The 13,629-nt window shown below is 43.6% G+C and overlaps 2 protein-coding genes across 2 annotated transcripts; one reads left to right on the top strand and one right to left on the bottom strand.

The window, feature by feature from the left end:
• Positions 1 to 903: 903 nt before the first annotated feature.
• On the top strand, positions 904 to 8,863 carry LOC125519689. Its single transcript, XM_048684421.1, has 9 exons — positions 904 to 2,003; positions 2,103 to 2,234; positions 3,492 to 3,571; positions 4,805 to 5,220; positions 5,842 to 6,026; positions 6,138 to 6,223; positions 6,405 to 6,538; positions 7,457 to 7,756; positions 8,441 to 8,863. Exons 1-9 carry the CDS (start codon positions 1,275 to 1,277, stop codon positions 8,623 to 8,625), a joined length of 2,247 nt encoding a protein of 748 aa, XP_048540378.1. The 5' UTR covers positions 904 to 1,274; the 3' UTR covers positions 8,626 to 8,863.
• Positions 8,864 to 9,929: 1,066 nt separating this feature from the next.
• Positions 9,930 to 13,388, bottom strand: LOC125523744. Its single transcript, XM_048688807.1, has 9 exons — positions 13,181 to 13,388; positions 12,910 to 13,079; positions 12,748 to 12,810; positions 12,566 to 12,585; positions 12,428 to 12,472; positions 11,830 to 11,918; positions 11,082 to 11,221; positions 10,438 to 10,526; positions 9,930 to 10,317 (listed from the first exon to the last, which is right to left on the bottom strand). The coding sequence occupies exons 1-9, from the start codon at positions 13,269 to 13,271 to the stop codon at positions 10,182 to 10,184; spliced, it is 843 nt and encodes a 280-aa protein (XP_048544764.1). The 5' UTR covers positions 13,272 to 13,388; the 3' UTR covers positions 9,930 to 10,181.
• Positions 13,389 to 13,629: the final 241 nt, after the last annotated feature.

Genomic DNA, 13,629 nt, shown 5'->3' on the forward strand with positions numbered 1-13,629 from the left:
AACTGCTTTGATTTCTCCTTTTCTGCTGCTAGCTGTTTCCTTGTTCCGCTGTGCCCACTGTTTTTGCAATTTTCTCCTTGCTTAGAGCCAATGGACTGCACCTCGTCTTGCAACTTGGACACCTGAACTTGCATCTCCATGCTATCCTTCTCTAAGACTGCAAAATCTTCACGAATTGCCAGCATCTCTTGCAGATCCGCATCATCATTGCCTTTGCTCGCCCCATCTCCTTGATTCGAGGTGTGGGTACAAAATTTTACCTCTGGATCACCAGGAACCCTTCCCAAACCTCGAATCATGCCGCCGTTGCGATCCACGCCTCCCTAGCACAAGGATCAATGCTGGAACACGGAATTTTACTGCTCGAGCAGTGTGCTCGAACAACCGTTTCCGCTCGGCTAATCTGTGCCAACCAACCGCTCCCCACCACCAACGCCAACGGAAAATCCTACCGCCGTCGTTGCTCACGGAGAAGGGTGGGAATCGCCGATCTGGAATTTTTTCCCGATCGGAGCGTGTTTCTGCCGAAGAACTATGGCTCATGATACCATTTGTCAGGACCGATCTAGACCTATGCGAATTTAGCAAGCAAATCAAAGAAATTTGGGAGCGGGGAAATCTCAGATCTGGATGTATTTGCTATTGATTTAACTTTGAAGTATCCCGTAAGCCATCGAGGCGAATTCTGTAAGAGAAAAGACAGATCACACGCCAGCCACATCCCGGCTGGTTATATAGGCTAAAGTGATTGACAAAGTGAAAAGTAACAGTAACTACTACTGTATAACGGTACATTTAGGAAATCAACGGCTCTCGACGAAGCGGTAAGGCGTGGAGGCATCTCAGTCGTTGGATAACTGAATCTCATCGACACCTGCAGGTTTAGGCCTGACACTAGATTAGGAGCGGGAGCCAGCGTTTTCTGGAAGCCAGATAACCCTAGCGCCGGCCGCCGCCGTCCCTACCCCGTCAGGTTGTCTCGCAGCCGCGCCGCCTCCTCTCTCCCCTCTCGGCCATCGACCCGCCGTCTCCCCGTCGTTTCCGGCGCCCCCCGGCTGCCTCCATCTGCACCTGGTGTGCCGAACGGGGCCCAGCTCCTCGCGAGAAGCTATCGCGCGGAGTGCGGCGCTGGAGCCACAGATTGCACCAAGCCGTGCGGCCTCCGAGCAGGGCGTCTCGCGGTAGCGTCTCCGCTCCTCCCGGCCGCGCTCGCGTCTCTCCTCCGCCCGCGCAGCTCACCTTGCGGCCGTCGCGGTGAGCCTCCGCCTCATGCTATGGCGCGGCTGCCGCTGTCGCCATCTCCACCGGCTTTCACCCCCGTCAAGGAAGAGCCCGACGTCGGCACCACCGCTGCCGCTCGCACTTCGCGCCCACCGCCCCGCAAGAAGCGCCGCCGGGACCACCTTCCGGTAACCCCAAGCCAGCCGCTGCTCACGCCCCAAACTATTCTGTCCGGGATTTCGAAAACCGATTCCTTCGATGTCAAGCGGTGCGGGGAGCTGGACCTAACGCCGATGACCGTGCCCACCTCCATAAAGAGCGAGCCTGACGCCGACGACGGGGCTGGCAAGAATGCAGGAGGGGAAACATTGCACGCACAACCGCACAAGAAGCGCAGCCGGCACTGCCTGCCGGCAACCCCAATCCAGCAGCCCCTTTTCACTCCCCAAGCTACCCCGCCGGGCATTTCAAGGGCCGATTCCTCTGTGGATAAGTGGAGCGAGCAGCCCAGCGCAACGCCGACTACCACTGTCAAGCGTGAGCTCGATGCAGACGCTGGCAAGGACACGGGAGGGAAGGTGGTCCGGAGACGACGCCCCTACCCTCAGAGGCCCATTACAGAGCAAGCCCCCACCATGTGGGCTAATCGTGGACGCCTTGGCCGTCTCCTCCACAGTCATGTTCGCACGCACCAATGGCGAGATGCTGCAGGGGTCTTCTCCGTGCTCCTACCTGGCATCCAGCGCCCTGACTCCTTCGAGGAGGTCCGCAGCATTTTAGTGGTAAGCAGAACATGCAGGGTGTAATTACTAATTTTTATAGCAGCTCATGGTTTTGGTAAAGTTAGTGTTTTCTAATGAAGGCTAGTTGCTCGATTGAAGGATGCGATGGATATTCATAGACGCCTTGCTCAGGATAGTGGCAACCATGGGAGGAGAACCTACTACCACCGGACGCAGAAGGTTTTTGATGTTTGGATACAACGGCTAATGTGGTTGCCTACTTCTGCAAAAGTAAGTTCCTAATTTGTTGTCAACTTTTAGACTAATACAATGTTAAATTAGTTAATTATCTTATTCTTATATATACCATGAGTAAATTTGTTAATACAACCATATCTGAACAAACACCTGAAAATGGAACCAGGGTTTTGTTATAATCCGTATTGTTACCAATCAGTACTATTCAGAGCCTAATTGGATAAAAAATGTTTCCGGGAACAACATTGAATTCCAAATCCAACAGGAATTAGGACTGTTCATTTGTTTGGATATAAGCATAGTAGCATACACATGAAAGTTCCTTATTATTGTACCTTTCGTTGGATTTTTGTATGAACTTTATGGGGAAAGGGCATTTGCTGTGAAGTCTGGTCAGCAATCTTCTGCTAACTTGTGTCTATAGGAGTGATACCGTTGCTATAGTAGAGATTATTGAAGCCCATCTGGCATGTGCGCATTGCCCTGTAGCCCGCACAACTGTGAGCTCTGCCTTCTGATGCACCTATATTTTGTTGCTACCTGAACTGTCTGCAGTTGCTCAACACCAGCTGTATTTGGTAAAACCATGGGTGGTCCTTCATCAGTAGAACAACATGAACTTAGGGTGAGGTAAAAGCTGACACAGGGCAGAGGATCAAAGTGTATTGTAGTACTCCTGTTTATGTTCTTCAAAAGTATCCTACATCTGTTCTTTTGTTTTGGGATTCTTATATTCCAAACGGCCTATTTTTTAAGGCGACGCCTTACCGCCTTAGGGAGGGGGGGCGCTTTGGCGCCTAGGCGATGCCTAGGCGGGCGCTTTGGACGCCTAGGCGCCCAAAGCGGTCGATTTTCCAAAGCGGAGGGGGAGCGCTTCGACGCCTAGGCGTCGCCTTAGGGACGCTTTAAAAACATAGCAAACGGCCCTCTTTTTGTTGAGTTCGAAATCACAATATGCAGTTTTGTGCACGTGTGTTTTTATTCTGTTGTGGCTTGCTAGTATTTTATAGTTAGGTTGGTTGCAATTTAAACTTCTGCATGCCATGGCAAAATTGGATTCAGTTGATCCGAAACATTGAGTCATAACTTCGTATGTTCATAGACTCACCTGAATACTAAGGTCATGGGATTAGCTTAATAAAAAGATCATGTTGTACATCATAGTATTCAGTTCTAATTGTGTTCTGTTTTCTGTATTACCTCTGATCTAATCCTTTTTATTATATGGTAATAGATGTACAAACATCATGCTCCTTTGTATTTGCTAAACCCTGTTAATTTGTTTGGCAGAAACACATGGTTAAACTCGAACTGGCTCTATTTTATCTTTCACAAGGCAAGATCGACGATGCACACAATGCAACAAGAGTGTGAGTTACCGGCACAGTCTGTTAGTGTTTACATCTGCCATGTCTTGTACACATTTTTTGATATGCCTTTTCTTGGGAACACACTGATCTGTGATAGGCTTATAGCCATGTCATCTTGTTTGTTGTTACAATTTACATGCCTAATTCATTTTACTTCCTTAATGAAACCAAGTATCAGTCTATCATGTTAAATCCAAAGAAATTGTTTTTTCACATGTTATCAGGCAAGGACTGTATTGCCTGCGAGGTACTAGGTAACTTCTCATTAAGGATACAATCCATTTTGGTCCAGGTATTTGTTACATAGTAACAGGTTGAACCACCTTTTTGTTTTTGCACAAAACATTCCACTTTGAACCACATTTAACCATTTCAGATTTTGAAGTGGTTCTGACATGATTGCCCCATTTGTCTGGGTAGTGTGTCACTCGCAACTTGACACATTGCAGGCCAATTGGGACATGCATCTCACAGATACTCTCTGACATGGCATAGGCTAGCCGGCGATATGACAGAGGCTAGCTAGAGATGCGATGTCCATCGTGGCAGAGGCTAGCTGGACTGTCCAACGTAGCAGAACTTGGGTTACCAGAGAGCAGTAATAGCTAGCAGAGAGCGGCTGTTGGACCTTCGGTTAGCCTCTGCCACATCGGATGCATGTTTGCAAAATGTACGCCACAGTTAGTCTTGCGATGTGTCAAGCAATAGGTGACTGTTACATCACCCTGATGAGTGTGACCATCACATCAGAACTAATTCAAATGCTAAAGTGTTTTTCAGAGTGGAATAATTTGTGCAAAATCTGCTTCAAAGTGTCACCGAAAACTAAATGTGGTTCAAACTGTCACGTATCACAAATATCTGGTCGAATGTGGAATTTATTCTTTCATTAACAGAAGTAGGCACCCAAATTCAAGTACATGGTTGGTGGTGTACACTCTCACCTCCCGCCAACTGAGTGGCTCACGAGACATTTGTGTGGTATTCATATGCGTCAATCTAGGAAATTTTTTATGATGATGAAAGGAATCTACAGATAGTACAAAAGTATGCATTTGTTAAATGCATACATTGTGTTAAGATATGTGTAGCATCTTAATTCTGGTAACTAGAGTACTTTTCAAGTGTTGAAGCTTTTGGATGATTTAGTTTCTTGTTTTAATTTTCTCTTCCACAGACATGTCTTGTCAGCACTGAGATAAAAGAATTGAGAGCTTCTATTCCTTTTTTCAGCCTCATCGCGAAGGACGGACTACAGAAGGAACCAACTCTAAATCTGATACATGGCTTGATATCATATGATAAATGGTACTCTGGCTTGCCCAAAGATATGCAACTTGAGAGATTTGATGTGTACAATGAATCATGCAAAATTTCTATGTCATCCAATACCTGTGGAGAAAATGGTCTTCAGGATAGTTCAGATGACAATTGCAGCATTGATGTTGATGATGCCAGTTTTCCTGCTTGCTCTTCAGAAAGTTCTATCAATAATGGGAATATAGACAAAAAATGCAAGATTCCCAAGAAATCTCGTTCTGTTTATCCTGTTAAGGAAAACGATTCAGTAGATTCACAAGTGAAAGAGGAAGTGGTTTCTGCAGATTTTCGAAGCGTATTTTTTAATACCTCTGATGCCCCTACCTGTGGTTAGTGACTTTCCATCTACTTCTTCAAGATGTTCATCTGTTTTTTCCCTTCCACTAAGTACTAGGTAGTTTCGAGTTCTGGGGATCTGTAGAAAAATGACACTGAGTGATTACATTACTGGAACATCTAGAGCAATCATAAAGAACCACTGGTTTGATGTCATATACCTTCTAATACATTTTGTTTTTCGACCATCCACTTCTATTTGATAGCAATACTGCAACCAGTTTTAGCCTTTATTTACTTTTATTTGATGCATCTGGATCCAAAATATGAGAGTATGACATGAATTTTCAAAGAGGTATATAAACAATGCTTGACAACTCTTAAGGTTTGTTACTTCTTTTTGCATCCGGCAAGTCAGAAACAGATTTTGATGAATGCGCTGGAAGCATCGTGTAGATTTATCCTTCTTTTTGTTAGAGTTGGATCGATCCTTCATCGTTGGTAGTAATGTATTGCATGTACATTATAGCTTCGTGGCTGTCCCTCATCAGATCAACTAGCCTCATTAATCTGAGCAACCGTTTGTCCATTACTTTTGTTATCTTTATCAAGCTTGTTTTATAGCTCCGCATAATTATGTATTAACATGTTAGATGTTATTATGGTACTTGAAGGGTTGGAACAAAGCTTGTTGCCACTACGTCTAAAGCATGCTGCTGGGACTTCAAGTGATTGCTTTGATTCGTACTGGAAGTACAAGTCAACACCTAATGCCTTCTACGCAGATGCAGAAAGATGTCTAAAAGTGGCTCTTCATTCGTCACCACCAGTAATGGCAGCCTTATTGCCATTAATACAGGTACTTGTCTATCAAACCAGTACCCCATGTTTTGCATATAACCATACAATTTCTTGTATGGATTTTGTTTTCATCTGTAGACCCATTTTAGCTACCTTTACTATGGTGTAGATTCTCCTGCTTGGTGATAAACTGAAAGATGCACTTTGTGAACTTGAGAAGACCTGCCGCAGTTCTACTACAGCGCTTCCTTTCAGGTTGTCAAGCCATCATGTCGTTGGTTATCATTTAAAGCAATTTGTTATCTTAAATCTCATCTCTCATTTTATGTTTCTAAAACATCTTTTGACTGTGGTAGTTTCTGTTTTTTTGTTCCTTGTCTGTACTGATATAAGCTGTTGTGAGCTAAGTGGCTGAAGTTTAGTTTTTGTAATGCAGATTGCGAGGCAGACTGCTAGAGTATTTTGACCAAAATCAAGTATCAACTATATCTTCTTGCTATGAGGAAGCTTTGCAGAGAGATCCTACATGTAGCTACTCGGTTGAGAGGCTAACTGAAATGCACAGAAAAGGTTTTGGCTGAAGACTTTTTCTCCCATGGTGCTCTACTATTTGATCAATTCTAGTTTGGTAGTCGACTCCTTACATTGGTACTGCTACATACATTCTAGAAGAAAAAAAAATTGGTATCAGCAAAACTGGACTGAAGTAATGAACTATTTCTAAAGTCCATATTTCCCCTGCAGTTAGGCCATTTGTCAACGGAATAAGATAAACAAATGGACTATTGAGGAAAGAAGTGTTAAATCGATGTGTTGCTATTACTCCAATACCTACCTTTGACATCACTGAAACCTGCTGTATGGGAATTATAGTGGTTTACGCTAAGGTGTTTACTTGGACTGGTTTCATCAATTGGAAGGTCTAAAGCAAAGGGTTTTAGAAGTTAGTGGTGGCTGGTTGGCACTATAACTACTAACCTTCTCTTGTGGCACTAAATTCGGTATAGAGAGTGGAAATATTGCTATCTTGTAACTATGCTCTTGATTTCATCACTGGAAAAGTAACTCGAAACTACAATCCCGAAGAAACTGAATTATTCTTGCTTGTTGCATGTCAAGTATTCTAGTCTCAAGCAATCCATACAATTATTACTGATACTGGTCATTTTATTAGTAAAGTAGAAATGTCATTAGATTGTTACATCAAAACAGAATAGTAGAGAAGATCGTGCATGAAGTATTTTACAGGACATCGTAGAATGTAAGCATGTTGATCTTTCTATGAAGCCATTTTTGTGATCATCAAAACAGAATATTAGTAGTGATATCACTATCAGAAGAAAAAATGAACTTCAATGCTACTCGTGGTTTCCCAGTTTCTAAAGTTTATTACATTGCTTATCTATGCGAACTTCAGAAATGTTAACGATTTGATTATTTTGCTAGTGGCAATGGTTACATTTTCTTAACCTGTTGTTGGTTCCCCAGGATATTATAATACCACCCGACTACTTGAGAGAATTGTTTTGCATCTAGACTGTGTGAACGGGAAGCCTTCCATCTGGGAGGAGCTTGTATCATGCTTCCTTCGGCTTTTTTCTGATCGTACTACTGACTACGAGGATTGTATTTCATGTAATGTTGAAGGAGATGCATCGATTGATGCTTTTAGTAGTCTTTCTTCAGTCTTCTTTGAGCAACATACGAGGGAATCATGGAAGCTCCGATGCAAATGGTGGATGAACCGTCATTTCAGCCAAAACATCTATATGTCAGAAACTGCAAAAGGTAACTGCTTGTCCCTCTAACTCAATTATTGCTGAAATGCAATCACGTGGTGCTCCCCTTCATTTGATCAACTTTGTCAGATAGTAAATGCTATCAAGACTACATTGATATAGGGCAATCTCTAGTCCATTGGCATTTAAACTCGTGGTTTTCTTGGCAGCCCATGTTTAAAAAAAGTTGACGGGTATCTGTATAACGTGGACCCTGGCTGGCCCAGTTTGATATTAGATTTTGTTGGTTTATAGAACTGGCATACCTTATTACAGCAGGATAAGGCTATCACTTGTTAAAATATTTTTTAGGTAGCTGTTAGTAATTGCCAGGCGTATGGTGCAATGCCTTCACCTTGAAACGATCATGGCATCACGGGGTTCTCCTGTATGGGACAAGACAATGCTATGGAGTTAAACGTACTAAATTTGGCCCTTTGTGTTTTCCATACCGATAAAGAGCTGACTACAGATATTAATAACTGTAATAAAATATCTATTGTGCAATATAGAAAATGAATATATGTCAGCTACACCAGACTATTCTGTGCGCACTAAATTCTAGGCATTCATGATTTCTTTCTCTTTTTGCAACTTCCATTTTACTCTCAGATGCATGTCCCCCACTTGGCACGATTCCAGTTGCACTGCTGTGTTGTGATCACAGATAATGACGTCTTCCGTGTTGTTACAGGTGATTGCAAGCTCCTCGCTTCCAAGGCATCTTGTGCTTCTCACATGCTTGGGCCTGGATTCCCATATGTCAAAGCAGCCAAGAGCTATCTTTCCAAGCAAGAGGCTAAGCATGAATCCGGATTCTTGTCCAGTAACATGGAAAATTCTGTCAAGCTATTACAAAGTTTGGAGAAACTAACGTGATGACTCCGTTTAGTTCAATCTTTTCTTTTTGATAGGGTAGTTTATGTTGTTGTATAATTTTGACATATAGTTTTAGCGTCCTTTGCGAGGTTAGTTTCTGTAGAGCGGGAGATCTACATCAGTGCATCCCAATATTTTGTGTATCTGGCGATTGTGAGAAATATCAGGATCAACAGCGGTGTGTCCCAATATATAGTGTACTACTAGTATTTGGCACTTGTTAGCCACTGGTCAACAACTTCTGTTGTCCCCGGTGCCCTATTTGGACAAGTAGCAAACGAAGTCGATTTCACTCCCAAGGCGTAAGAGAATGTAAGAGCAGAGCAACACAGTAGAAAATGTTGGGGGTGAATGTGGAGTTGGCAGCGATGGAAAGCCTCACCCTAGACCTGCATTGGTCACTCCTTCCATTGACGATGGAGACCGACTGTTCTGAAGCGGTATCCATCAACGCCTAACACGTCGCAGTATTCATCCAGGGTTCAGATATTCATGAATTTGTTGAGGAAAGGAATGTATCTATTGTTAAGATAAAGGGTGTGTCTGGCACATCTAGATGTGTTCTAGTTATTGCACATCTAGATGTGCTTTAGTTATTGCACATCTAATTGAGTGAATTAAGTATAAAGAGAAAAAGAAAAAAGAAAAAGAAAATATTGGGTGTGTCTAGGGCACATCTAGATGTGCTCTAGTTATTGCACATCTAAGTGAGTGAATCAAGCATAAAGAGAAAAGAAAAAAGAGAAAGAAAATATTCACACGAATCTCAATGTAAGATTAATGACATGACTTAGGTGTGCAATACTTATGGCACATCTAGATGTGCTTTAGCAAAATTGGAAAATATTCACACGAATTTCAATGTAAGATCAATGATATACGACTTAGATGTGCAATACTTATGGCACATCTAGATGTGTTTTAACAAAACTGTAAGATAAATCACAGCCAATTCTGCGAGTCATGGCCTAGCAAGGCTATGTACTTTCTTCGTCCAGAAATACTTGTCATCAAAATGAATAAAAAGGGATGTAAGAGAACATCTCTTTTTATTCATTTTGATGACAAATATTTCCGAACGGAGGGAGTAGGTGAAAGCAGCAGTGTGGATTCATAACTTTCTACCGGAAATTGCCCCTGCTATGATCTCTGATTGCGTCTACTGGAGTATTTTTGCTAGCTAATAGAAATACTCTTTCCCTGCAAAAAAAAAGAGAAAACACAGAGGATTTTGTGCTTGACCAATTTTAGTCAAAGAGTGCTCGTAAACCGTTCAGATCACAATACCGGACAGTGACAGCAAAGAAACAGATACAAGACGTGTATTCGTACTGATCACTGAAAATTTTACGACTGTGTCCCAGTGGTTTCGACAGGCACTGCAGGTCAGGTAATGCAACGACAAGAGCTAACCGCTCGCCAAAGTACAGCCGGCTAATCTAGGGGGGTTTTATCGTCCACAAACAATCTGATCCGTGTCACTGATTTACTGGGAACTCATACCAGGTACCAGCCCTGCCGATTCGCAGCTACCAGCGTGCTCTCTACTTCTCTAGTTAGTTTGCCACCGCCGCTGCCGGTGCTGCCTCCTCCTCCGGCGCCATGTTGTTGGTTCCGCAGCCAGGGCATATGTAGCGCTTCTGGAGCTCCTCAGCGAGTGAATGGTGCACATTCTCCAGTTCGGACACGCGCTTGCGTCGAGTCAAGGAAAGCTTCCGCAAACACACACGGATGAAGAAGCGGCAGGAACATATGTACATATAAATAATAGTTGCGCAAACGAAGTGATTTTTAGACAGGTGAAAAGGATATCCTCCGAGCTCCTGCAACTTCTTCGTCTCTTTCATCACAGCCTCCATAAGAGCTCTCTTTGCTCGCACATCAGCCAGTTCATGACGCAGCTGTAAAACAAGGCAACAGTCTTGAGAGAGCTGTTAAAATTTATGTCCATATAAAACGTCAGACAATGCGCATTCCTGCAAAAGCAGCGAACTGAATACATAAAAAAAGCAAGTACTACTATATTCTTGTTAAAATTATGAGAATCGCTATAGCTTGGAAGTTGGAACTATAGTTCTCACAATGCAGCAGCAGCATGTGAAAAAAAACCCGCAGCAGCAGCATCTGCCTCAGTACGTGCATGTTAGCCCCGTACGGTTGGAATTATGGTGGTCCTAGTGTTTATCATACAAATGTCTTTGGAAACATTTAGCACAACAAATATTTATCAGCATAAACTACTATATTTTGCACCGTGACGAATAGCATTGGCATTATTTTCTTTGACTTTTGAAAAGGATAATGCAGATAATACACACATGTCTAGCACATTAGTTCACAGCATGTAAAACTAGTTGAGTGATACACGGAGAAAACCAAACAAGTGTATCACATCCATTGAAAGTTGAATAGTTAATAAATAACACAATATTGGGTGAAAGAATGGAGAGAAGAACCTTTTCAAGTTCAAGCAGGTCCTTTTGATACTCTTCCTCCAATACATGCACCTCAGCATTCATCTTGTTCATCTGATCAACCGAATCTGTCAACATACCTTCTGAGTCCATAGTTTCATTCATGTCGCTCACATTTTGACCTGCCAAGGTGAACATTTCAGTCCAATAGGAAACAAGAAAGTAGCAATATAGAGCACAGTACTTTAGACAGGAGATTCATAAGGGCAAATGAGAGAAGTATCATGCAGCTCATACCCTTAGCACATTGCAGAGCACATAATTAACAAAATGATCGCAGAAAAACAAAGCCAACAATAGCTTGCCTTACAATAACAGAAATTATATCTGTAAGTATATGTACAACACAGAATGAAACACATTTCCAGCTTACACAACACCGAATGGAACACATTTCAAGATTCTTTATCTTATTAAGCAATCACATATTTATCTTATTATGGAGGATAGAATACAAGAGCAGCTTATCAGCCATTACATTATTATGTGCACCCTTACTCTTCTACGCCACAACAAAGACATAGATTGATCTAGCTAAAAATAACAAGCTTTTGGGTACAGACATAATAAAGAACAGCACAGAAGTACAACTTATAATTCCGGTTACCCTTCAAACTATGCAAAATGAATCAAACAGAAACAATATGGGAACTGCAAAATTACAGGAACCCTTCTTAAGGTATTCAGGAACCGAAAGTGTTATGTATGCACTGCGAGTTGGCGTCCTTACCCTCTGCTGACTTGCCTTGCTTACCATCTGCTGATGGCGGCCCAGAGCACCTCTCTGCTAATTCTGCAGAAGCCTTCTGTTGAAACTGCCTGCAGAGGAGGAATGAAGTTTATCTCGAGATAATTAGCAAATAAGAAACTTCTAATGCAAGTTTTAGCTAGCAGGCAAAGAAAATATACCAAGTAGACATAATAAAAAAAGAAAAGGTAGAAAAGTGATTCTGTTCGACTATTCTGAAGAATTAAACAAAACTTAGTAGTATCCCTTGACACTATCTTCATAAGGTTATAGCAAAGGATCTTAATAATGCTGTCCAAAATATCACATGATTACCCTTACTGCAGGTTAATGTGTTAAAACATATTCAATGCTCTATTTCACGGATCACTGTAATTTCGAGATCCACATATATATCCCTATTCGATCCCTCACTGTAGTTTGAACATAGGCGAAGTACTATGCCAGACAATGGCATGGTCGTTTATATATAGTACCAAAGCAAACAAGAGATGCAGCCCAAGCCACAGCTGAATAGCTGATTGCATATCCAGGGAACGACATGTAGTCAGTGCCGGCAAACCAAAAGAATAACACATACCTTATCCTTGCATTCATTTCAAGCATCTGTCTCAAGAACTCCTCTCTGAAACAACCAGCGCAGGCGCATGTGTAAATTAGTTGATATGTACTGGAGCACAAAAGAAACAGCACGATAGACAGAGTCCATCCCACTCACCTCTCGATGTCCTCCGTGCTCTTTGGAGCCATTTCATCGAGCACCAAAAGCGCAGCCCCGCCAGTTCCAATTCCAATCACACACACACACACACACAACACCAACACACAAAGCGCGTCATATTTAAGCAACAACAGGCCAGGATCCTAACTGAACCCGCTTCGATTATCGAGATTTCTGACCTTAAGCGCCTCCAGTTCAGAGCCCAGCTTCGCGATCTCCTCCTGGAGACGAGAGATCGTCGCCTAAACGCACCACGACAACACGTCGAACCAAATCAGGCGAACTGGCACTGAACGGAGGCACGATTCACACGTTTCGGGGCGAGGGTGATGGGGAGATACCTCGAGCGCCTGTATCGACGCGTCTGCGATGGATGCCTGCACCTCGCTCCCGCGCAGCTCCGTCTCTGCCGCCTCCCGCGCGCGCTTCGCGGCCTCGAGCTCCGCCGTGGCCGCGTCGGACGCTGAGACCACGTCGTCGAGGCGGCGCTTCAGGCCCGACACCGTGCGCTCTGCACTCGTAGCGGCGGCGGGCTTGGGTTAGCCGAGGACGCGAAACCCTACGGTGCTACAGGGGTGGATGCGGCGAGGCCGCGGGGAGGGGGACGCTTACCGCCGTGGGACTTCTCGGCCGCGAAGTCGCGGATGATGGATAGGAACTGCTTCTGGGGCTCGCCGCCCGCCGCCGACGCCGACGCGGCCATGGGGAGGAGAGGAGGAGAGGGCGACGATTGCGGGACGTTCTTCTGGAAGGTTCTGGAACTCGAGAGGGTTTTGAGGGGGGCGGGAATGGAGCTGGCGACTGGTCGTGTTGGACAGCTGGAGCTTATAAGACTACCCACGGTAGGAGCAACATGGCTAGTAACATTACACATATCTACTCTCTCCGTTCCATATTAGTTGTCACTGAAACGGATGTATACTAATATGGGACGGAGGGAGTAGATAAAATAGATGATGTAGCAACCAATAAATGAAGAAAGAGAGGCATGTGGTAACATAGCTAGTTACTACTAGTATGAGTAACATCACACATATTAAGACCCTATTTGGTTCATAAGT

This window comes from Triticum urartu, chromosome 7, assembly GCF_003073215.2.
Source record: "Triticum urartu cultivar G1812 chromosome 7, Tu2.1, whole genome shotgun sequence".
In the NCBI taxonomy this organism is placed as follows: Eukaryota; Viridiplantae; Streptophyta; class Magnoliopsida; order Poales; family Poaceae; genus Triticum; species Triticum urartu.

What these genes read in the sequence shown, in the direction of transcription:
- LOC125519689 (XM_048684421.1), top strand. Translation starts at nt 1,275, where the DNA reads ATGGCGCGGCTGCCGCTGTCGCCATCTCCACCGGCTTTCACCCCCGTC. An exon ending in AGGTCCGCAGCATTTTAGTG is followed by an intron (nt 2,004 to 2,102) that starts GTAAGCAGAACA and finishes GCTCGATTGAAG; the next exon opens with GATGCGATGGATATTCATAG. An exon ending in CTCTGATGCCCCTACCTGTG is followed by an intron (nt 5,221 to 5,841) that starts GTTAGTGACTTT and finishes TGGTACTTGAAG; the next exon opens with GGTTGGAACAAAGCTTGTTG.
- LOC125523744 (XM_048688807.1), bottom strand. Translation starts at nt 13,271, where the DNA reads ATGGCCGCGTCGGCGTCGGCGGCGGGCGGCGAGCCCCAGAAGCAGTTC. An exon ending in GAAATGAATGCAAGGATAAG is followed by an intron (nt 11,919 to 12,427) that starts GTATGTGTTATT and finishes CCTCCTCTGCAG; the next exon opens with GCAGTTTCAACAGAAGGCTT. An exon ending in GCAAGGCAAGTCAGCAGAGG is followed by an intron (nt 11,222 to 11,829) that starts GTAAGGACGCCA and finishes TCACCTTGGCAG; the next exon opens with GTCAAAATGTGAGCGACATG.